This window comes from Bufo gargarizans, chromosome 3 (genome assembly GCF_014858855.1).
Source record: "Bufo gargarizans isolate SCDJY-AF-19 chromosome 3, ASM1485885v1, whole genome shotgun sequence".
Classification (NCBI taxonomy): Eukaryota; Metazoa; Chordata; class Amphibia; order Anura; family Bufonidae; genus Bufo; species Bufo gargarizans.
The window spans coordinates 94068210-94094534 of record NC_058082.1 but is presented as its reverse complement, the minus strand read 5'-3'; the positions used below and the strand labels follow the sequence as shown (position 1 = coordinate 94094534).

Genomic DNA, 26325 nt, shown 5'->3' with positions numbered 1-26325 from the left:
TGTGTAAAACATTGTAATTTGGCACCACACTATATATGTTCAGCATTTGGCTTGTACACACTGCTTGAGAAAGGCTCCTGTGTAGAGCCGAAACGTTGCATGACCTGTATGGGTAAATAAAGTAATTTTCTATTTTTTATCTGCTGGAGTGCTGCCCGTTTTTAAATTTCTTGTATCCATTTGGATTTGCTTATATCCACATTGGGCTGGTGCACCCTTTATCTATTTTTCACCCAAGACTGTGCTGCCAATCTTTTTTCTTTTTTTTATATACGGTGAGCTCCGTCCAATTTTTAATAAGGTACAGCTGCAAGTGCAGCAGATGATTTTAACCCTTTAAGCACTACACTTTATAATGCTTCACTGTATAAAAGGGGCTTGGATCCTCTATATATTATATTATATATGCACCTGAGTAGTTGTGCACACTGTTTCTGTTATGATAGTAAGATGATCACATTTATATGCTCGAATATGAGTAAAAGTATAATGTCTATTATGTTTATTATGTTTGAACACCATGTGACGATGTAGTCCTAGGTCATGTGACTGGATTGTTAACAGGTGTAACCACTGATTGTCATTCACTTGTATTGGAGTGTGGGTATATATACCCAGCCATTTGCACTGTTATGTAGCTTGATAAAGGCCTCATTGAGTAGGCCGAAACGTCGCTTGGATTAAAATTTGGGGTCTTCACCCGTACACCTAAAGCTGGAAGTGCTGCCTCGTTATTTCACTTTTATATATCGTGGAGGAGGGGCCTACCTCTGTGGGGATTTGCACCCAGTCCACCAACTCTGACTGTGCTGCTGCACTATCTGTGTTTTATATCAAAGGACTTGGCAGCTTAGCACTGAAGTGACCAAAGAATGGAAACAACTGAGAGAGACCCCGCTGATGTGTTCTCCTACACCAGGCAAGATGAGGAGAGGATCCTCCACGATTTGGTGAGCGACTGCACGTTTTTATCTACCCCGTCAGTTACAGAGCTGAAAAAAGGCTATGAGGCGGATGGCAAACGACTGGCATCTATGGAGCTGCACCTGGCGACTCTAGCGGAGTATTATAAGTCACACAGAATCCCAAGGGGAATGCGCTCCCAATTGAAGCCAAGTCTGTTTCCAGCGGACAGTAAGTTTGCACAGATTTCAAATAAATATGCCCTTGATGTGATACTGTTGAATTTGGAGTTCCTACAACATGAATTGGGCACCGTACGTGAGCACCTTGATGGAGCTCTGATTAGGCTTAAGGAAGCCCTCCCTGCACAGGACTTTGATGCATATTTGACCAATTGCTCTACCTATTTGGATAAATACAGGAAAGAACAGGAAGCGATCAAACGACGCAAATGGCAGCGGGATGAAGAGGATTATAGACGAGGTAATGTCTATACCTGGCAAGAACCAAAAGGACAGAGACGTCAACCATTCTCCGGTAACCCTAATAACAACAAATGGAATAACTCCAATCCTAGGAGGAGGATGGTACCTACCAATGGAGAGGGAGCCACTCAAGTCACACAACAACATGATGATTTTTTAGGCCCTGCTATGGATCCAAAAGGACCAGACGTGGTGGGCGGAGACAATTTAAATGGAGAAAAAGAACAACGGAGTGTAAGGAATCGGCCGGCAAGGAAAAAGAATCCATAGTGGTAAATATATCTTCCCATGTACTGACCGATGCACAGACCGAACTTCTATCTAAAGGTCTGTCTTTCTGTCCCGCGGTGGGAGTGGATTGGTTCCAACTAGAAGTAGACCTGCAAAAATTTTTTAGAAGCCTTAAGTTAAAAGTGTGGTTTTCTGAAACCGATAGACAAATGATTGATGTTGACACCCAGCGTGGTTGTGAACTCTCCCTTCGCAGTGTGGGCTTATACGCCAAGGGTGACTTCACACCACAGATTAAGAATCCAGCCATTGACACATACATCAATGCAGTGAGGGCTGATATTGAACTATTGAAAGAATCCCTAACAGTGGGTGGTCTCAGACATCCCAACATGACATCTGCGGAGATGTGTGCGTTGGGTGAACTTTGCAACAGCGGCTCCCTCACGGTTAAACCGGCCGACAAGGGGGGAGCCGTTGTTGTGATGGACACCCAATGGTACGTCTCCGAGATATTGAGACAATTAGGAGACTCCGTGGTATATAGGAGGCTTAATCATGACCCTAAATTTGAGGTGATTAAGGTTATCACGAGAATATTAGATGGAGCCCTATCAGGAGGTCTGATTGATGAAGCCCTGTATAAATATCTACTGATCACACAGCCCAAGACACCATTGATATATGTGTTACCAAAAATACATAAATGCTTGCAGAACCCCCCTGGGAGACCCATTGTGTCCGGGAGGGAGTCAGTGTTCTCTAATTTGGCCATTTTCTTAGATAAGATACTGAGATGTTATGCAGTTGGGGCTAAATCATATGTACGAGACACTGGTGATTTCTTGAATAAGATTGCTAATGTGAAAGTAACGGCGTGTACGCTGCTGGCCTCTTTTGATGTGGTGAGCCTCTACACCTCTATCAATCATGATAGAGGTGTGGAGGCGGTCAGAAGATGTCTGGCTCAATCCCCGTATACTGACGAATGTAGGGAGTTCATATTGGACCTGCTCGGTGTAGTTTTGAGATATAATTATTTTGCGTTTCAAGACGGATATTATCTACAACAGCGGGGAACCGCTATGGGTTCAAACATGGCGCCAACTTATGCCAACATTTTCATGTCGGTCCTGGAGGCGGAACGCGTCTATGTGTCCCACCACTTCAGCCTAGTGCGGGGGTGGTGGAGATACATAGACGATGTTTTTGTCATCTGGGAAGGCACTGAGGATGAGTTGACAGAGTTCCACACATTTTTGAACAATATGGATCCTGAGATTCAGTTCACGCTTGTACACTCCACCGAGCAGGTCCAATTTTTGGACACCATGGTAAAGAAACAGGGCACAACATTGGTGACTGACTTATATATTAAGCCAACTGACCGTAACAAGTTATTGAGGTTTGAGAGCTGCCATCCGCGATCTATGGTTAGGACTCTGCCACGGAGTCGGTTTCTCCGTGTGCAACGCATAGTTAAAGACCCCGTGTTGCTTAGCACAAGGCTATCGCAGATGGCAGACAAGTTCATCAGGAGAGGGTACCCGAGAAGTTTGGTACACAGACAGTTGGATGGAATAGAAACCAGGAGGAGGAGTGAGGCGATTAAACAGAGTAGGGTGCCTTTCATCTCCACTTTCAATGAAGGGAGCTATCAGATAGCGGGAGCCATTAAAAAACATTGGCCGATACTAAATAACAGCTTTAAGAAGGTTAAGGAGTTCGCTGTGCCCCCTTTGATGTCGTATAGGAGAGCAGATAGTCTGAATGACAAACTGGTGAGAGCAGAAGTTGCTGGGGGTAAAGCCCCCGTTCAAACCTATATAGGCCGTAAGAAAAATGGGTGCTACCCGTGTTTAGGCTGTGTTAATTGCAGCTATATGCTAAAAGGGGACAAATTCATGCATCCGGTACGGAAGACCCAATTCGAAATCCGACATTTCCTGACCTGTGACAGTTCATTTGTGATATACTTATTGTCTTGCCCCTGCAATCTCCTGTATGTAGGGGAAACTATCTGCGAGGTCAAGACCAGAATGAACTACCACAGGTACTCGATCCGCCAGAAGAGGAGAGACCTCCCGGTGCCGAAGCACTTTGTTGAAGCAGGGCACAAAGAAAGGGACCTTAAATTTAGGGTCATAGACCATATCCCCCCACTTAAAAGGGGTGGTAATAGGGAAAGATTGTTGAAGCAACGTGAGATCATGTGGATACATAGATTACACACACTGAAGCCGGATGGCCTCAATGCTGAGTGTAGATGGGAACTATATGGATAAATGATATGTGTAGTGCTCATCAACGTGGGGGGTTCTCGAACGTTGAGTTTGGTGTGGGAGAGACATAACAGTGCACGCTTTTTTTGAATGTAATACCATTAGATATTGACACTGCATTTCCTCTTTTTCAGGATGTTTTGATTAGCTTGATGAACTTTTATCTATGTATTGGATGGAGCCGCCTTAGTTCTTTGGATATGAACTTGATAATGAGCTACGTGTGGAGACATACGGGACGACGTCAGACGGCCTGGGACTGTTACATGATTGCACATTATGTCCAATATTGTCTCATAGTGTACAAATGGATTGATGGTGTATGCGCGTTACTGACCATATATTTGAGTGTCAGTGACTTGACATACACAATATCTTAAATATGTGTGGGTGATGGGAGGAGTGTGTCCCATAGTAGCCACACCGCAAGAAGTGGATGGTGATGGCCAAGGGGGATGATATAATCGCTTGAGTTTTAGGCTGGGCTTGATTTTCCTCCCCCATGGCCATTTCCATACATGGTCTTTCGTTTGGATTTGTGCGCATGTATTTGCTCTGGCCGCGTTAGGCTCGTCCTCTTGTCCATACATGTTTACATCCCTATGGTTACAGCTTGATCCCGCCTGTGGTGTGACGTGCACTGAACCACATGGTCTGGCCTCCCTCCCCCAGCAGCTGCGGCTCCTGCGTGCGTCCCGGTGGAGGACGCTGCGGTCCACTGGAGCGTGACGTGGGTACGCGGCGCTGTCGGGGGGCGTGGCCAGAGGCGTCTGGTCCGGCGCATGCGCACCGCCGACTGGGGGACGCCAATGCTGGCAGCATGGTGATGTCGACATGTAATGTTTATAGGTGGTGAGCTCCGTCCAATTTTTAATAAGGTACAGCTGCAAGTGCAGCAGATGATTTTAACCCTTTAAGCACTACACTTTATAATGCTTCACTGTATAAAAGGGGCTTGGATCCTCTATATATTATATTATATATGCACCTGAGTAGTTGTGCACACTGTTTCTGTTATGATAGTAAGATGATCACATTTATATGCTCGAATATGAGTAAAAGTATAATGTCTATTATGTTTATTATGTTTGAACACCATGTGACGATGTAGTCCTAGGTCATGTGACTGGATTGTTAACAGGTGTAACCACTGATTGTCATTCACTTGTATTGGAGTGTGGGTATATATACCCAGCCATTTGCACTGTTATGTAGCTTGATAAAGGCCTCATTGAGTAGGCCGAAACGTCGCTTGGATTAAAATTTGGGGTCTTCACCCGTACACCTAAAGCTGGAAGTGCTGCCTCGTTATTTCACATTTATTTATATATATATATATATATATATATATATATATATATATGAATATTTTATTTTTGCTACTTTTTTAAAGCCACATGAAGGGACTTATACATGGAATCGCTTGATCACTCACAAAATACACTGCAGTGCTTCTCTATGGCAGTGAATAGTGCATACGGTACTAAGGGCACAGCCACATGTAGTGAGGAAAGCGGGCCGGTTTTCATGGTGTCGCTGCTGCAGGAATCACAAGTCTTCAGCAGCTTTTATCCTTTGCATTTCAAATATTGAAATCATGGGTGCCTCCAGCAGCATAATCGGGCAGCTGCAGACTGAAAACCTGCAGGACAAGTCCGTTCACCCCACATTGCGTGCAGGAGGTTTCTGATACCGCAACCACTTTGCTTGTACTGTAAATGCTGTGGAATCTACTATGGAGAATACGCAGCATTTATGCCAGGTGTTGCCGTACCCTAAGAATGCAGAACTGGCGGGGGGGGGGGCTTCATTAGGCCCAACTCATTGGTACCCACGATTTCATTGCAGGTAGACTGAAGTGGTAACAGAGACAGTCCCTTCCCTATGTCTAAGCACTTAGATTCCGTGGTCACTACTGACCATGGCATCTAAGTGTTTAAACAGCCAGGATCGGAGTTATCTCCATTTCTGGGCATTGCTGCAAAGTGTCAGCTGTAATATAGCTCCTGAACCATGGCTCTAAGGGGGTTAAAGGAATTCTATAGAAAGAAAGGTTTTCGGGTAACCTTAGGCTGCACGAACACGCTGCAGATTTTGTTGCAGAAATTTCTGCGACTGAAAATCAGTTCGATTCATTTGACTGGGGTGGATTGGAGGCAAGCTCATGGATTTCTGCAAGCTTAACCCAAATGAATGGAACCGATTTACAGTTGCAGAAATTTTTGCAACAAAATCTGCCATGTGTGAAGATGCCCTTCAACTGATGGCCCGTCCTCAGAAAAGGCCATTGATATCTGATTGTCAGAGGAGTCCGGGACCCCTGTTATTTGTATGTAGTGGACAGAGCTGATTACTGCAGAACTACTCCCATTGGAGTGAATTAGAGCAGTGCTGCAGTAACCAAGTCCGTCCACTACACGATGGATGGAGCTGTGTAGTTATGGCGTCTATTAACAGAACAGCGGATCATCAGAGGGGCAGGATGTCGGACCCCTGACGATCAGATACTGATGGACTATGCTGAGGATAGCTTATCAGTATAAAAGTACCTAAAACCCCTTTAACGAGTTTCCAGGATTAAAAAATAAATAAAAATACATGGCTTCTTTCTTTCTATACGCCTGCAGAGGATTGCCTAAACTGATGCACTGAAGTTAACCCATAGCAATGTATACAGATCTAGGTCACGATGGGTTGTCTGCCTGTGGACGTGAATAAAAATACTTCTATTCACTGACAGAAGGCAGGAATCTTGAAAATTGTGAAAAATTAAGTGACCAAGCGTCTTTCCTTCTGCAATGCTTTTCTGTGCCCAGGAATCCAGCAGCTACTTGATAAGAACAGTAAAGGGAAGTCATGGGACGCACATTAGGCCACGTTTATTAACCCCTTGATGACGTGTCCTGCTGTGCAAAGACATCGTACAGACTACAGTCTACAGCAGCTTTTATCCTTTGCCTTCGGTATTCCCTCAGATACCTCGTCAATGGAAACCATGGCATCTGAATGGTAATTTGGAGGGAGGGGGCTCTCTCTCGCCGGTGACCAAACAGCCCCCTAAGACAGCCTGGGGACTTCTGAAGGCTCCCAGGCCTGCCACTGTAAAGTTCCTATTAAGCCCTGCCTCAGTTAGCTCAGTAGCTCCACTCAAAGCGAAGTGGTTACCATTCAAGTGCCCGGGAGCGGAGCTGTGGTAACCCGGCCTGGGCACTGGACTTTGAATGGAGCCATCCTACCGACTCTGTTCAATGTGTGAGTTCCAGCGCCGGAGGCTGATCGTTGGGGGTGCTGGTTGTCGGACCTCCACCAGCGTGATACTGATGACCTATCCTGAGGACAAGTTATCAATATAATTAGCCTAGAAAACCCCCTTGAAGCCTTCACTGCTCTACACCATTAGAGATGCTGTCAATGACCCCTTAGAAACCCAGGACCACTGGGAATCTTGGTAGTAACTGAACCCCAGGGATATTAGGCAATGAAAAGCACTAGTATAAAGAACATGCCCCAGGATCTAACAGCCTCTCTATCCAACCACTATTTTTTGGTGGAAAAGGTGTCAACCCAAGAATAACCCGAAAACTAGCATAAACTATTCAAAATGGAGGGTATAATGTCCTGCTACCATATCCATAATGGAAAAAAAGCAATTCACACGAATATACCTGAACCTCTGCCCCCTTTTCTCTCTCAGGGGCCTCTTTTTGGATTTTCCAAGCCTTCTTGTCACTGACCGGCTGAGCTGGAGCAGCCTCGACCCAATCGCCCTCAGGATCCTGAATATAAGAAAATAATTAGACATGTAAAAAGACTGATCATCTGGAGGATCTGTGTAAAGAAAAATGCAGCAAATAACAGGTTCAAGGCGATGTACATCTTTGGAGGCAATTTTTTTTAATGATTGCATTTTACTCATTTTTGGCTGAAAATCATTTTTTCAATTGGTCTTTATTAAAAATATTGAGTTGCTTTGTCACAAAGGGTTAACTGTTTTTCTAGCTGTGTGACCGGTACTTTCACTTTGTGCCATCATCTAATAAACCTTATCGCTAAACTACTAAGAGGTCATAAACACTTATTTAAGCCACATTCTTTTCAGTAATATAAGAACTGAGCTATATGGAGTGTTTAAAATGTCAGAGAGCAGAGACATGGAGCCCGTCAGCTCCTGGTCTGATGGAAAAGACAGAAAATCCAAAGGGGGGGTTCTAGAGGATCTCAGCTCTGTACAGAAAAAAGGACTCCATATTTTTAATAAAGACCAATTTAAAAAAATATTTTTAGCTCAAAATGAGTACAATGCAATAACAATTTTTTTAAAAATGCCCCCGAAGGTGTACATAGCCTTTAAAGAAATAGATCCTACAGTAAATGTATAAAAGGAATTTCTTAAAAGATATAGAATATATATATATATAATATATAGGAATAGAATAATACCTCCATCATGTATTGTGGTTTGGCTCAAATTATGAGAGCATTAAGCAGAGGTAAAGGAGGAGGACAGAGGACAGGGCTAATTGACAGAGACAAGGTCGTCTGCTCGCAGTTTTGCAGGGACATAGTTCTGGAGCACTGGAAGGAAAATAATCTCCTTAATGGAGGCAAGTGAGCCTGGCTCTGCCGGGATAGCATCTCTTCCTATTTATTCAGGATTCATCTGTCACAGTAGGATTAATGGCGCTGGAAGGAGAAACTACAGCAGGATAATGGTGGCCCTCTCAGAAAATAAACGCTGCAACTCAGCCGCACAGTCTACTTCTATGGCTTCTGAATTAAATTACAGCATGAAACCGTACCGAGTAAAAATACCTGCAGCCCCCCTCACCCGCTGCTTACCGAGGCTGAAGTGCCTGACGAGTCTTCATTTTTCTCAGATTTGTTTTTTTTGCTCTTTTTCTTCTTTTCTTTTTTAGATTTTTTCTCTTTTTTCTTCTTCTTCTTTCCTGAGTGCTCCTGAAACACCACATAGGACATGAAGACGGCCGCCTAGGATAAGGATGCGAGAAGCAACCCCTAAACCTGGTCATACAGGGGGCAGCCTGCCTTTTTTTCACATTATATATACAGTATCTGACAAAAGTGAGTCCACCCCGCACATTTTTGTAAATATTTTATTCTTTTCCTTGGACCACACTAAAGATCTGAGACTTAGATACAATGTACAGTAGTCAGTGTACAGCTTGTATAACAGTGTACATTTGGTGTGTCCTCAAAATAACTCAACACAGCCATTAATGTCTAAACCGCTGGCAACAAACGTGAGAACACCCCTAAGTGAAAATGGCCAAATTGTGCCCAATTAGCAATTTTCCCTCCCCGGTGTCATGTGACTCATTAGTGTTACAAGGTCTCAGGTGTGAATGGGGAGCAGGTGTGCTAAATTTGGTGTTATTGCTCTAGGGCTCTCTTATACTGGTCACTGGAAGTTCAACATGGCATCTCATGGCAAAGAACTCTCTGAGGATCTGAAAAAGAGAATGGTTTCTCTACATAAAGATGGCCGAGGCTATAAGAAGATTAGCAACACCCTGAAACTGAGCTGCAGCATGATGGGTGAGAGCATACAGCGGTTTAACAAGACAGGTTCCACTGAGAACAGGCCTCGCCATGGTCCACCAAAGAAGTTGAGTGCATGTGCTCAGCGTCATATCCAGAGGTGGTCTTTTCAAAATAGACATATGAGTGCTGCCAGCATTGGTGCAGAGGTTAAAGGGATTGGGGGGTCAGCCTGTCAGTGCTCAGACCATACGCCGCACACTGTATCAAATTGGTCTGCATGGCTGTCATCCCAGAAGGAAGCTTCTTCTAAAGATGAAAGCCCACAAACAGTTTGCTGAAGACAAGCAGACTAAGGACATGGATTACTGGAACCATGTCTGTGGTCTGACCAGACCAAGAAAAAAAATTATTTGGTTCAGATGGTGTCAAGCGTGTGTGGTGGCAACCAGGTGAGGAGCACAAAGACAAGTGTGTCCTGCCTACAGTCAAGCATGGTGGTGGAGTGTCCCGGGTCGGGGGCTGCATGAGTGATGCCGGCTGTGGGGAGCTACAGTTCAATGGTGGAACCATGAATGCCACATGTACTGTGACATACTGAAGCAGGGCAGGATCCCCTTGTTATGGAATATAATGGACACTTTCTTGTCACTTACGAATGGTGTGTGTCCGAGAGACAACCCCCAGAATGCATTCAATGATTGAAACTATTTGCAGCAAAAACTTGAAACTGTCAGGAATTCCTCGGAGTCTATCATACATATGCCTTAAACTTATGTCCTGTTTACATTCCTTCTTCCTAAAAGACCAATCATGTGAGCCCACTCCTCCCACTAATATGGACGGTATATAATGTGAAGCCCCCACCTAATAAATTAGAGTTATGCTTTGACCTTATCTAGTGTCTGTGTTATTTCTCTCGCCGTGCATGTACGTATCTATCTCTCTAATTTGGAGCAGTGTATCAACCTACCTGACCATTGATCAGAACCAGAACACCCTCCCTTCAGAAACTGGGCCTCAGGGCAGTATTCCAACATGATAACGACCCCAAACACCTCCGAGATGACCACTGCCTTGCTAAAGAAACTGAGGGTAAAGGTGCTGGACTGGCCAAGCAAGTCTCCAGACCTAACCCCTATTGAGAATCTGTGGGGAATCCGGAAGGTGGAGGACAGCAAGTTCTCTAACATCCACCAGCTCCGTGATGTCGTCATGGAGTAGTGGAAGAGGATTCCAGAGGCAACCTGTGAACCTCCAGGGAACTCCATGTCCAAGAGAGTTAAGGCAGTGCTGGAAAATAATGGTGGCCACATGAAATATTCACATTTGGGCACAATTTGGCCATTTTCACTTAAAGGGAACCTGTCACCTGGATTTTGTGTATAGAGCTGAGGACATGGGTTGCTAGATGGCCGCTAGCACATCCGCAATACCCAGTCCCCATAGCTCTGTGTGCTTTTATTGTGTAAAAAAAAAGAAGATATGATACACATGCAAATTAACCCGAGATGAGTCCTGTCCCTGACTCATCTCACGTACAGGACTCATCTCAGGTTAATTTGCATATGTATCAAATCGTTTTTTATTTACACAATAAAAGCACACAGAGCTATGGGGACTGGGTATTGCGGATGTGCTAGCGGCCATCTAGCAACCCATGTCCTCAGCTCTGTACACAAAATCCAGTGCACTACTACTCCATCGTTCTCTAGGAGAGTGAAACAGACTGTCGAGCTCAGCACTCCGCTTCTCTTTGGCAGTCCCATAGAGATGAATGGAGCAGTAGCACGCATGCTCGACACCTGCTCAGATATAAATCACGTACTGATTGCATTAAACACACAGCAATATGTGAAAATCAATAAAAAGCACATAGTGCGTGAATGAACCTGGTGCGGTCCTGAAGCCCTCGGTGATCAGCTGTGGGCAGCTATACGTATAGTATTATTTTATGGTGACTTTACATGATGTGAACATTACAAGGGGTTTTCCACTTTCAGACATTGATGGTATACTGTTACACAATATGCCATCAATGTCAGACAGGTGCAGGTGCCACCTCTGGGCCCCACTCCTCCAGAACAGGGCCCCCAAAGTAAAGGAGAGCACACCGCACCCTCCATTCTATCGATATGGGTGTTCCAAAAATAGGGGAAACAGTGCGCTCAGCTGTTTTTGGAAGTTCCATAGTGACAAATGGAGAGCCTGGCCACAGCAGTCATGTGATCCGTGTCAGGGCAGAAATGGAGCCGGAACTCAGCGGCACAGGATCAGGTAGGTATGATTACCACCGCGGGTCCGGCCGCGCTGAGGGGGTTTATAGAAAAGGTCCCCAGGATGTGAACAACTCACTTAAAAATTTAAAAAAATGAATATCAGACATCATATAGGACATGACAATCTCTTTCTAACAAAGCTAGAACCAGCCCTGTACATCACATGGGTCCAGAGATCTCCCCATTCATTGCTCTGCTGGATTTATATCAAACTGGCAGCTCAGGGGCGTGTCTTTTCTGCTGCAGCTCAGGGGGCGTGTCCAGCCCTCTCCCTATCACAGCTCAGGGGGCGTGTCCATTCTGCTGCAGCTCTCTCAGGATGAAAGTGAGCAGGACAAAGAAAGAAGAAGAAGAAAAAAACTGCAGGTGGCGCTATACAGATAGATTTTATTGAATAACTCAATGGTTATGCAAAATTTTTAATTATATGCAATTACAAAAGTATTCAGATCCAGGTGCTGGTTTAAATCTGACCAGTGTCACTTTAAGTGCTGATAACTTTAAAACGCTTTGACTTATCCACGCTATTCTGAGATAGTTTTTTCATCACATATTGTACTTCATGACACTGGTAAAATGAAGTTAAAAAAAATTGTTTTTATTTATAAAAAAATACCAAATTTACCAAAACAAATTTAAAAAAATTGCAAATTTTCACGTTTCAAATTTCTCTACTTCTATAATACATAGTAATACCTCAAAAAATTGTTATTACTTTACATTCCCCATATGTCTACTTCATGTTTGGATCATTTGGGTAATGATATTTTATTTTTTGGGGATGTTACAAGGCTTAGAAGTTTAGAAGCAAATCTTGAAATTTTTCTGAAAATTTCAAAAACCCAATTTTTAGGGACCAGTTCAGGTCTGAAGTCACTTTGAGAGGCTTACATAATAGAAACCACCCAAAAATGACCCCATTCTATAAGACTACACCCCTCAAGGTATTCAAAACTGATTTGACAAACTTTGTTAACCCTTTAGGTGTTCCACAAGAATTAATGGAAAAACTTCACTTTTTGGCAGATTTTTCATTTTATTAATTTTTTTTCCAGTTACAAAGCAAGGGTTAACAGCCAAACCAAACTCAATATTTATGGCCCTGATTCTGTAGTTTACAGAAACACCCCATATGTGGTCGTAAACTGCTGTACGGGCACACGGCAGGGCGCAGAAGGAAAGGAATGCCATATGGTTTTTGGAAGGCAGATTTTGCTGGACTGTTTTTCTATTTACACCATGTCCCATTTGAAGCCCTCCTGATGCACCCCTAGAGTAGAAACTCCATAAAAGTGACCCCCATCTAAGAAACTACACCCCTCAAGGTATTCAAAACAGATATTACAAACGTCGTTAACCCTTTAGGTGTTCCACAAGAGTTATTGGCAAATGGAGATAAAATTTCAGAATTTTCAATTTCTTGGCAAATTTTCAATTTTAATCTATTTTCGCCAAGTAACAAAGCAAGGGTTAACAGCCAAACAAAACTCTATATTTATGGCCCTGGAGTAATTTAGAGAACATAGGTGTATTTGTGAACGGGTGGGTGAATAGTCTGCTTTGATCTCGCGAACATATGGACTAGTGTGATAATGTATTCTAGTAGTATCTCTCTAACAATTGCAGTTATATGTACAATGCGGATGCGAGGTGGGTACGTTCTGGTTTGGGACATTCGGGACCTGAGGTGGGGAAGGGGGGTGATAGTATGTCTTCTTTAATTGTTGAAAACGTTTTCAATAAAAATAATCTGATAAAAAAAAAAAATATTTATGGCCCTGATTCTGTAGTTTACAGAAACATCCCATATGTCAGGGATGGCTAACCTATGGCTCTCCAGCTGTTGTAAAACTACAACTGCCACCATGCCCTGCTGTGTCTGGGCATGCTGGGAGTTGTAGTTTTGCAACAGCTGGAGAGCCTCAGGTTGGCCATCCCTGCCATATGTGGTCGTAAACAGCTGTACGGGCACACAGCAGGGCGCAGAAGGAAAGGAATGCCATACGGTTTTTGGAAGGCAGATTTTGCTGGACTGTTTTTTTTTTACACCATGCCCCCCTACCTATTTTTTTTTTACTTTATTTGGGGAAAATGACGTTTTTGTTTATTTTTACTTGAAACTTAAATTTTTTGGGGGGCAAACTTTATTTTTTAAACTTTTTTTTTCACTTTACTTTTTGTCCCACTTTGGGACTTGAACTTTTGGGGGTCTAATCCTTTACAATGCATTCCAATACTTCTGTATTGGAATGCATTGGCTGTATGAGTAATACTGTGTGTATTACTCATACAGCTTCCGGCCTGTGAGATCCAGGTGGCTGGATCTCACAGGCTCGTCACCGGAAGGCAGCGCACTGCCTTCCTTAGACATCGCACTGCCTTCCATGCCATCAGGTCCCCCCTACAGCCCCATGGGGACCCGATGGCACCACCGCCGCACCAGGTAAAAGTCGCAAACCACAGATCTGAATTGACCTGCGGTTTGCGGCGATCGCCGACACGGGGGGGGGGGGTTCACAGGACCCCCCGCGCATTTAGCTTTAGCTGATTTGAGCAGGCACCGGGTTCCGATCACCGCCCGCTGGGCGGCGGTGATCGGAACTATACATGACGTACCGGTACGTCATGGGTCCCTAAGGGGTTAAAGGGGTATTCCCATCTAGCTTCTTCATCCTAACCTGCAGCCTGCTCTGCCGTTCACTTCCTGGTTTCCTGCTGCTAAGGCTGGGCGGGCTTAGGCAGTTTGAGTGAAGGCCGGCCACGCCTCCTTATGACATCACTCAGAGCTCAGTCCTTGCGTGCTAGTTCATGTGGATTGTATGAGTCATCAGCAACCTGCAGTGTCTGACCTCACGCACAGGCCCGTTCTGTTTTTTGGCGGCCACGGAACGGAGCAACGGATGCGGACAGCACACGGAGTGCTGTCCGCATCTTTTGTGGCCTCATTGAAGTGAATGGATCCGCATCCGAGCTGCAAAAACTGCGGCTCGGATGCGGACCAAAACAACGGCCGTGTGTATGAGGCCTAACACTGGATTTTCCTTGTATGGCACTTTAGGAACGTTGCACGTTAGGTGAATTCCACTATAGGGGTCTAGATCTATTATTGAAGAGAATGTACTTATGCGCAGATGTACAGGCGCGTCCCATGCACGTGTGTATTTGTGGATATTTAGATCCACACAAATCATAGATCTGCATTCACATGAATTATACAATATTAAATGATGGGTCTATGTTTTGATTATTTTGGATCATGCTTTTTCTCTAAAAAAAAATAAAAATAAAAAATTTCCCAAGTTATCTGAATCCACTTCATGTATTTTGGATGTTTTTGTATTTTCTTCTGGTTCAATCCATTTGAGTCCACTCTATGTATTCTGGATGCCTTTGCATTTTGATTGGCCTGATTACCGTCTGTTGTGCTTAGCCCTATTTAAATGTACGGTATGTATTTTCTTCCGACCTTGTAGCCTGACGAAGGTGGCGGCCCGCCACTGAAACGCGTAGCTAGCCTTGTATTTCTAGAGTTTTATAGCAGAGCAGCGCGCTTTTGTTTTTCTTTTTCTGCTCCTTGCTGAGCGAACGTGTTCCTGTGTGTATTCCAGACTGGAGGATCCCGGCGAACAAGCGCAGCAGCCGGACCTCTCTACAGGAGAGACCGCGCCATTTCCTAGGGTTGTGCCTGGATTTGCACAGTAAGGCATTCTCACCTTCAGTCCTGATGTGGGAACCCTGAGGTATTTCACGAGGGAGCGCCCCTTATTGTTTTTGATTTTCCATGTAGGTAAAGTCACCTTTATGTAATCAAACCACATAGTAAGAGCAACCGATACTTAGCAACTTTCCACTTGCTTTATATTTTTCCTCCATTGTGCATCCACTCCTGTCTTTAGTTTAAAAAAAAAGTTGCACCACAAACTGCATGTGTAACAGCGGCCCTAATAAGTGCTTAAAGGGGTTGTGTCACAAAACATATTCTACATTTTCCAAACCAGCACTTGGATCTGAATACTTTTGTAATTCCATGTAATTAAAATTTTCGTACAGCCAGTAATTGATTAAATAAAATGTATCTGTATAGCGCCACCTGCTGTTTGTTCTCTTCCTTATTTCTTGTCCGTCTCTCTGAGCTGGTTGCACGCACTCAGCGAGACCAGCCATGTGTTCTGTTAGAAGCTGTTGCAGCTACAGGGAGAGAGCAGCATCGGAAACGACACACCCCCGAGCTGCAGCGGAAACGACACGCCCCCGAGCTGCCAGGCTGAGGTTAATGTAGCAGAGCAATTGGAGCAGTGAATGAGGAGAATCTCTGGATCCATGTCAGGTACGGGGCTGGTTCTAGCTTTGTTAGAAACGTATTGCCATGTACTGTGTGATGTACGATTTTTTTTTTTTTACATGAATCATGGGATAACCCGACACACAGCACTTGTCATGGTTAGTCATGGAAAGACTTTTTAGGCAGGGTGCCGAATCTCCTTAAAGAGATTAGTCCTGTATACGGACTTAGAGCTCATTCACACGAACGTGTGCTGCCCGTTGCCGTATTGTGGATTCGCAATACACGAGCACCGTTCCGTGTGCATTCCGCATCACGGATGCGGACCCATTCACTTCAATGGGTTTGCAAATCCGGAGAGTTGGAACACTGCGGTACGGAAGCACGGCACGGAACACTACGGAAGTACTACAGAGTGCTTCCTGGGGTTCCGTATTGTGCCTCCGCACCGCAAAAAGATAGAACTTGCTCTATCTTTTTTGCGGAACAGACGGATCGCAGACCCATTGAAGTGAATGGGTCCGCGATCCACATGTGGCTGGCCCACGGTCGGTGCACGTGCATTGCAGACTGCAATTTGCAGTCCACAGCATGGGCACGGGCTGCACATGGTCGTGTGAACAAGCCTTTATTGGCAATGCTCTATGGCAGGGATGCACAACCTGCGGCCCGGGGACCACATGCAGACCTAGATACCATGCGGCCCCCAACTATCTGGTAACTGACACATATGTCTATGTCTTATGGCTTAATAAGTTAAGACGTTTTATTTTCGGCCATTGGAATTGGTTCAGGCTGACAATGTGGCCCCCAACACAGAAAAGGGTGTGCCCCCCTGCTCTATGGAAAACAAATATGCAAAGAGGTATCTCCCACGGAAGAGAACCACCTCGCCAGCGGCACCTATTGGAAGTGGCTCCCCATGAGCCAAGATCCGACTCTCCGGGAAGCCTTGGGATTTGACAAGGGAATATAGCCAAGCCAGATACCCATCCCCAGGCAGCGGCTGTTTAGTGGAGCCTGTCCCTCATCTGACTGGGGCTATGCCTTCCAAGAGGTGGTGCCAGCAAGATGGTTCTCTTCTATGGGAGATACCGCTGAGAAAAAAGGCACAGCTCTTTTATTGAGGGCTGCACCATGGGGGGGGTCACCTGAACTGGAGCTGGTGATTTATACACCCATTTATTTGATTTACAGCCAGAGTGGAAGAGGACTATGAGAAGTGGAGATGCAGCCCCCCACGTCCAGGGCTGGGACATATGTAACTGACGGAGTCAACCAAATTCCCCTCAGCACTCCAAGAAAAACTAGCTATAATAAGGCCTTATGCACACGGCCGTTGTTTGGGTCCGCATCCGAGCCGCCGTTTTGGCGGCTCGGATGCGGACCTATTTACTTCAATGGGGCCGCAAAAGATGCGGACAGCACTCAGTGTGCTGTCCGCATCCGTGGCTCCATTTCGCGGGGCCGCTAAAAAAATATAACATGTCCTATTCTTGTCCGCACTTTGCGGACAATAATAGGCATTTATATTGCCGGCGCCCGTGCCGCAAATTGCGGAAGGCAACCCGGGCAGCTTCCGTTTTTTGCTGATCCGCTGTTTGCGGACCGCAAAAAAACGGTACGGCCATGTGCATGAGGCCTAAGGCTCCATTCACACACGTCCGCAATTTCGTTCCGCATTTTGCAGAACAGAATTGCGGACACATTCATTTCTATGGGACAACACGATGTGCTGCCCAGACACGGAATTGCAGACCCACACTTCCGTTCCGCCAAAAAAATAGAACATGTCATATTCTATTAGTGCCGGCAATGTGTGGTCCGCAAAATGCAGAACGCACATTGCTGCTGTCCGTGTTTTGCGTGTGAATGGAGCCTAACAAATTATAAAAATAAAAAATGTCTGATATACTTAAAGGCTATGGGGGAGATTTATCAAAACTGGTGTAAAGTAGGAGTGACTTAGTCGCCCGTAGCAACCAATCAGATTAATCCTTTCATTTTTCAGAACTCCTCTGGAAAATGAAAGGTGGATTCTGATTGGTGGCTATGGCCAACTAAGCCAGTTTTCCTTTGCACCAGTTTTGATAAATCTCCTCGTATGTACACCTTAGGAGGCAATTTTTTTTATGATTGCAGGTTACTCATTTCTGGCTAAAAATAATTTTTTCAATTGGCCCTCATTAAAAATATTGAGCTGTTCTGTCACAAAGGGTTAACAGTTTTTTCTAGCTGTGTGACTGATACTTTCACTTTGTGTCGGTCATCTAATAACGCTTCAAATCTCTAAGGGTCCATTCACACGTCCGTGGTGTGTTGCTGACCCGCAGATTGCGGATCCGCAACACACCCGGCCGGCACCCCCTATAGAAATGCCTATTCTTGTCCGCAGCTGCGGACAAGAATAGGACATGTTCTATCTTTTGCGGAGCTGAGGACCGGAAGCTCGGGCCGAAACCCGGAAGTTCGGGGCGGAGAGCACATAGTGTGCTCTCCGCTTCACGTCCGGGCCCATAGAGAATAAATGGGTCCGCACCCGTTCCAAAAAATTGCGGAACTGTTGCGGACCCTTTTGCGGACGTGTGAATGGGGCCTAAGGCTACTTTCACACTAGCGTTTTTTTGCTGGATCCGTCATGGATCAGCAAAAACGCTTCCGTTACTGATAATACAACCGCCTGCTTCCGTTCTGAACGGATCCGGTTGTATTCTCTTTAACATAGCCAAGACGGATCCGTCATGAACTCCATTGAAAATCAATGGGGAATGGATCCATTTTCTATTGTGGCAGAGATAACAGATCGGTCCCCATTGACTTACATTGTGTGTCAGGACGGATCCATCTTGAAAGGAAGCGTTTTCCCCCGCTATTGAGATTCTATGACGGATCTCAATAGCAGAAAGGGAAAGCGCAGGTGTGAAAGTAGCCTAAGAGGTCATAAACACTTATTTACGCCACAATCTTATCAGTAAGATAGAACTGAGCTATAATGAGTGTTTATAATGTCAGAGAGCAGAGATAAGGAGCCCGTCTGCTCCCCAGGTGACGGAAAACAGACAATAGGATAGGTCAATAGTATCTGATCGGTGGGGGACCGGTAGGACCCCGCCGATCAGCTGCTTGAGAAGGCCCCTGTGATCGCCGCGGCCTTCTATCAGCTCAGCAAGCACAGCGCCGTACATTGTATAGTGGCTTTGCTTGGTATCGCGCTCAGCCCCATTCACTTATATGTGAGCGCCTCTGCCTTCTCAAACAGCTGATTGACGGGGGTCCCGTGTGTTGGACCCCCCCCCCCCTAATCAGATACTGATGATCTCTCCAGAAAATAGGTCATCAGTATTAAAGTCTTAGAAATCCCTGTTAAGCTTGTGCCAATATTTAATCTTAGCCCCTATGCATAAGGTAGGGGGTACTGATTGTCAATTATCCGCACAATTGGACCCCCACCAATCACAGTAATTGGGGGTCATGTATGCCCCATGTGAATGGAGCAATGGTCGAGCATGGACACTGCCATTTCACTCATCTTTATAGGTATGCCAGAGATAACTGAGCGTGTCCTCTGCATTTCTATGGCAGTCCTATAGAGATGAATAAAGCAGCGGGGAACATGAGATCGGTGGTCGCTCCTCCACTACTCTGCTCCAATCCCACGGTTCACCTTCAGGCCTTACCGGGTCTCAGCGATATTGTACCCACAGTGACAACCTTACGTGGCAATTGCTGCTTAGGGACATACTAAAAATGAAACACTGCTGCGCACCACAGTGATTGGACAACAAGGCCACATCATGTCACATCACCAAGGACACATTGTCAGTGACGCCTACTGAATACGTGGGTCAGAATTTCAATACCTATGTCTACCTTTGCGACATTTTATACCTGCTGAAATGCATCTAAAATAAAAAAGGGAACTTTGCAAAAAGTCTTTCTTAGGCCTCATGCACACGACCGTTGTTCTGGTCCGCATCCGAGCCGCAGTTTTTGCAGCTCGGGTGCGGACCCTTTAACTTCAATGGGGCCGCAAAAGATGCGAACAGAACTCTGTGTGCTGTCCGCACACGTTGCTCCGTTCCGTGGCCCCGGAAAAAAATATATAGCATGTCCTATTCTTGTCCGTTTTGCGGACAAGAATGGGCATTTCTACAATGGGCCGCCTGTTCCGTTCCGCAAATTGCGAAAGTCACACGGGAGGCTTCCGTGTATTGCAGATCCGCAATTTGCGGACCGCAAAAAAACAGAACGGTCGTGTGCATGAGGCCTTAAAATGATCCTACCGTTTTGTGTCTAAAGCGCCAATGCAGATCTATGTGACACCATGGCAACAGAAAACAGACCAACCCTCACTGCCATCTACCTCGTCCTAGCATATATTCGGCAGGTTATCAAGAGTGCGGAGTATGAGGCAGTATGACTGCAGGATCAGACTACACTGGATTTGTTTGTAGTCTGTTACCATGGGGGGGACACAGTTCTGAATAGGTACTGTACACACAAAACGGTAAAGATTTTTAATGGAGACTATTTGCAAAGTTGCTTATTTTTTTACGTCAGAAGGAAACTAACGGAAGATAATGGCAAAGTGCATGCCGCCATTTTTCTTTTTTTCTCTCCTGCAGAAATGTCCTATCCTTAGCCGCAAAACGGACAAGAATAGGACATGTTCTAGTTTCAGCGGGCTCAGCCTGTACACCACTGAAGCCAGTGACTGGCTGCAGCTGTATAAAAGAATTCACTACAGCAGCCACGATAATACATCTCTGTCTGCAGTTCAGGGAACAGAATGAAGATGTAAGGCTGGACTGGAGAAGGTGAGGCAAGTTAGTTTCATTTACCAGCCGCACCGCAGATTAGTCTAAAATAATTTTAACTCAGACAACCCCTTAAGAAGCACATCTGTCAGCAGTTTTGTACCTATGACACTGGCTGACCTGTTACATGTGCACTTGGCAGCTGAAGGCTTCAGTGTTGGGCCCATGTTCATATGTGTCCGCATTACTGAGAAATATGATGTTATAATATATGCAGATGAGCCTCAAGGAGCAACGTGGGCGTTACCATTACACCTAGAGGCTCTGCTGTCTCTGCAATTGCTGAGCCCTCTGTACTTTATTGACAGGGCCAATAAAGTACACTTCCTAGCCCTGTCAATCGAAGTGCAGCAGTTGCAGAGAGAGCGGAGCCTCTAGGTGTAACGGCAACGCCCCTGTTGCTCCTAGAGGCTCATTTGCATATAGTAAAACATCATCTTTCTCAGCAATGCGGGCACATATGAACATGGGACAACACAGACGCCTTCAGCTGCCAAGTGCACGTGTAACAGGTCAGCCAGTGTCATAGGTACAAAACTGCTGACAGATGCCCTTTAACACATGAACAAGTTGCATTGATGCATAAAGAAGTGCGACTTAATGATTGCACTAAATGTACTTTATTATAGACCATTTTTGGAGAAAAATACATACACAAGGAGTTACTATTAATACACGGCCCTTTAAGAGTCAGCATTACCTGTTCTATCTGCTCCAGGCGCTCAGTGACATCATCCAGCATCCAGGTGTCCTCCCCCCGCAGCCGCCTCTGCTCCTTCCTTCTCTCGTCCCTTTCATAGTCTTCTTTAGCCTGAATGGCGGACAGAAGAGGTTACATCCTCCAGACATCATCCATGCAACACATTATCTGAAGAAGCCTAAGGCTACGTCTACACGACGACATTTGTCGCGCAACATTTTGTTGCACTAATGTCGTGCGACAATTTTTATAATGGCAGTCTATGGTGTCGCACTGCAACATGCAACATACTGTGACTGCGACGCGACAGTCGCAGAAAAATCCATCTCGAATGGATCTTCTGCGACTGTTGCATCACAGCCGCAGCATGTTGCATGTTGCAGTGCGACACCATAGACTGCCATTATAAAAATTGTGGCGCGACATTAGTGCAACAAAATGTTGCGCGACAAATGTCGTCATGAAGACGTAGCCTTAGGCCCCTTGCAGATGAGCGTGTCCGGATTAGGTCCGAATGCATTTGCGGATGCGTTCAGTAAAAACTGTGCTATTTTGCGAGCAAGTCCATTCAGTTTTGTTTGCGATCGCGTTCAGTTTCTATCGCGCGAGTGCAATGCGATTTAATGCGTTTTACACGCGCGTGAAAAAAAATGGAATGTTTACAAAAAAAATCTCTTAGCAACCATCCGTGAAAAACGCATCGCGTCCGCACTTGCTTGCAGATGAGATTTTCACGCAGCCCCATTCACTTTTATGGGGCCAGCGTTGCGTGAAAATCACTGAATATAGAACATGCTGCGATTTTCACGCAACGCACAAGTGATGCGCGAAAAACAGCGCTCATGTACACAGACCCATTGAAATGAATGGGTCCGGATTCCGTGCGGGCGCAATGCGTTCGCATCACGCATTGCACCCGTGTGGAATACTCGCTCGCGTGAAAGGGACCTTGGCGCCCATCACTAGGAAGTTCACTGTTACGCCAGGAACAACAGGGCTCATTTACAAAGGGCGCCACTTTTTTGGTATTTTTGAGCAGTCCCCACCATTTGGGAGGGGAGGGGGCTGGGCTGGGACCGTGCCTGCGTAGCTACTTACATTTACACCAGTTTTAGGTATAAAAGTACTCCACGCCAGGTATGGAATAGTTTTTCACGATAGGCGCATACAGCAGGGCGATGCACATCATTTATGACAAGGCGCACACCTCGCCCTAAATCAGGTGCGTCTTCTGACAGCGCAAAGGGGAAACAAGGACGGACGCAAAAAGCCAGTCTTTGTAAATAACACCCAATGGCTTGTAGGGTTAGCTCTGCTGAATGTAAGAACACCTTTCACTTCAAGCCAGGCTGCCAGTGTTAACGGGGTTGTCAGGATTAGAAAAACATGGCTGCTTTCTTCCAAACACAGCTCCACCCCTATTTAGCTCTGCCCCATTGACTCCAATGGAACGGAGATGAAATACGAGACAAATCCCACGGACAGGCTTGGTGCTGTTTTTGGAGAAAGCAGCCAGTGCTGGACGACCCCTTTCACGGGGTCTATCAGTATAACAGCAGAGTGCCACATTTTCCAGATCAAAGAGAATAAACCGATTGGAAATCTAATGACAAATGGGTGAAAAAACGGATGCAGAGGTCCGTCTCCCGAAGCTCTCCATATCTCGTCGCTTATAACCACAGGCTGTACATAGGGAGATAATGGATGGACAGGTGCACGTCTCTGCCCCCTAGGTCCCAAGTCTATGGGGCACAGGGATTTCACATAAGATTTGCACTAGTATAGAGGCTACAAGTATTCCAGTTAGATTAGGTTATCCCCTATCAACAGAATTAGGCCTCATTCACACGTCAGTGTTTGGTCAGTGATTTTGAGCCAAAACCAGGTGCGGCTCTAAACACAGAACAGGAGCAGATCTTTCCCTTATACCTCAGGTCTGTGGAGGCTTTAATCCTGGTTTTGGCTCACAATCACTGACCGAACACTGACGTGTGAATGAGCCTTAAGGGATATCTATTAGATTGGTGGGGGTCCTACTGCTGGGACCCCCACCGATCACAAGATTAAAGGCCCTGTACTCCCTGCAAGGAACGGAGCGGAGTACAGGGCTCAGTTATCTCCAGAATTCCCATAGAAATGAATGTCGGCCGCTTTGATCATTTCGAGGAGGCTGCAGGGGGTAAGGGGCCCCAGTTGTCGTGGTCAGTGGGGGGCCCCAGTGGTAGGTTCTCTACCAATCTAATAGTTATCCCCTATGCTGTGGATAGAGTATAGCTTTATCTAACTGAAATACCCCTTTAACCATGAATCTATTGACCCAAATTACATGGCAGACCGCTCTGCTGCCATTAACCCGGGTCATCAGGATAGCGGTCTGCCTGGGAATAACCGCCAAATACAGTCACAAGACCGTCACAAGACCATCGCTCGCCATACGGCTTGGAGACCACATCATGTAGCGTCAAGATCCCTTCCATATGGAGATGCGACTGTGGCCGCTACCGTGGTGGACGTGGCAGATATCATAGGTCTGCCCATTAATAATAATGATAATAGTTAGGGATGAGTGAATCGACTTCGGATCAAACATCCGAAGTTGATTCGCATAAAACTTTGTTTCAATACTGTACGGAGAGAGCGCTCCGCACAGTATTAGAATGTATTGGCTCCGATGAGCCGAAGTTATTACTTGGCGAAGTCTCGCAGAATAACTTCACAAATTGATTTCTACTGTAAAAAAAACTTTTCCCGAACTCGGGTTCAGTTCCAAGTGGTACCCGAAGTCTCGCGAGTAATAACTTCGGCTCATCTGAGCCAATACGTTCTAATACTGGTCCGTGGTAGCAGAATCCATAACGGAATTCTTAGATAACCCGAACCCTGTACGCCGAACCTGAAAAGACAAGTTCGATCACCCCGTCACCTGGATGACTATAACTGGATTGCAGATGTGTCGCCGCCATTCAGTCCCACGTGACACACGGCAGCCCTCTCCGCGATGTGTCGTCCATTAGGACATCCATTCGTTATGTCACGCTATCGCAAAACAATGCCAATGGGCAGCAGCAGGCACCTGGCAATTTCGGGGCTATATTATGTAAGGTGAGATCTTTTAATAATAGTATGGGCATTTCAGACTGGCACTTGTGTGCAGGGCATTTATTCCTGTTTGGTGTATGTGTGCCAGGCAGGGCACCTACTGGAGACTGCACCATTACCTGTGCCAGCAACTCCTCCTGGGCGCGCCTCTTGCTCTCCTTTTTCTCCTCTATACTCCTCGCACTTTCAAAACTGCCCCCGTAGGCCGCCATTATTCTGCTGCCGTAAAGCGATTACGATGGCTGTTCTCCTGCTCTGCACTAGGTGACCCGCACATTGCTGCGTTTCATCGTCGTCGCCATGTTTGTACACCCGGAAGTGGTGTGAAGCCTTTCAGAGGACATTTTGCTGCACCCTGCTGTACAGGAGTGCGCATGCGTGAAGAAGGTTCCGTCAGTGCTGTGGCTTAGTGCAGAGCGCTCACTTACACATTCTGTCCCCTAAAGTGTCTGCCGTGGCCCAGTGTATTATATCTGCTCTGCCGTGTATTGTGTCTGCTGTGCCCCTTGTATTGTGTCTGCTGTGCCCCCCGTGTATTGTGTCTGCCGTGTATTGTGTCTGCCGTGCCCCCCATATATTGTGTCTGCTGTGCCCCTTGTATTGTGTCCGCAGCGCCCACGTGTATTGTGTCTGCCGCGCCCCCGTGTATTGTGTCTGCCGCGCCCCCCTGTATTGTGTCTGCCGCGCCCCCCTGTATTGTGTCTGCCGTGCCCCCGTATATTGTGTCTGCCGCGCCCCCATATATTGTCTGCCGCGCCCCCGTATATTGTGTCTGCCGCGCCCCCATATATTGTGTCTGCCGCGCCCCCGTGTATTGTGTCTGCCGCGCCCCCGTGTATTGTGTCTGCCGCGCCCCCGTGTATTGTGTCTGCCGCGCCCCCGTGTATTGTGTCTGCCGCGCCCCCGTGTATTGTGTCCGCAGCGCCCACGTGTATTGTGTCTGCCGCGCCCCCCTGTATTGTGTCTGCCGCTCCCCCCTGTATTGTGTCTGCCGTGTATTGTGTCTGCCGTGCCCCCCATATATTGTGTCTGCCGCGCCCCCGTATATTGTGTCTGCCGCGCCCCCGTATATTGTGTCTGCCGCGCCCCCGTATATTGTGTCTGCCGCGCCCCCGTGTATTGTGTCTGCCGCGCCCCCGTGTATTGTGTCTGCCGCACCCCCGTTTATTATGTCTGCCGCGCCCCCCTGTATTGTGTCTGCCGCGCCCCCGTATATTGTGTCTGCCGCGCCCCCGTGTATTGTGTCTGCCGTGTATTGTGTCTGCCGCACCCCCGTTTATTGTGTCTGCCGCGCCCCCATATATTGTGTCTGCCGCGCCCCCGTATATTGTGTCTGCCGCGCCCCCGTATATTGTGTCTGCCGCGCCCCCGTATATTGTGTCTGCCGCGCCCCCGTGTATTGTGTCCGCAGCGCCCACGTGTATTGTGTCTGCTTTGCCTTTTAAAATGATTTATTCATTGCCTACATAATACTGTATTGTATTCAAATAATTCCTAGAAAGTGCCATATTGCATTGCTTCCAGTCTCCCCATCACACAGCAACCAACCATTAATTTTTCCAGACAAAAAATATGATTGTGTGCATGGACCTTGGCCGGCATATACCTCAGACAGAAGGCGTATGTGGCATATGTTTCCAGTATGCTGTCAATATAAAATAATACATACTGTGCTGTATACTCTTTCTCTACTGTATCTATTATATGTGTATGATGCCACAACATGGGTAACGAGCGGCTCCCCAAAA

General features: G+C 46.2%; 1 protein-coding gene across 1 annotated transcript in view; it reads right to left on the bottom strand.

Moving 5' to 3' along the window:
* The window catches only part of CWF19L2 (CWF19 like cell cycle control factor 2), a 137285-nt gene extending 112412 nt beyond the window's left edge, over window positions 1-24873 (bottom strand). The window contains exons 1-4 of the mRNA XM_044287021.1: window positions 24697-24873; window positions 21479-21589; window positions 8741-8857; window positions 7567-7677 (exon numbers count right to left, since the gene is read on the bottom strand). Of these exons, the coding sequence (XP_044142956.1) occupies window positions 7567-7677; window positions 8741-8857; window positions 21479-21589; window positions 24697-24789 (432 nt within the window). The 5' untranslated portion in view covers window positions 24790-24873. The remainder of the gene's footprint in view (window positions 1-7566; window positions 7678-8740; window positions 8858-21478; window positions 21590-24696) is intronic.
* Between the last annotated feature and the right edge of the window lie 1452 nt (window positions 24874-26325).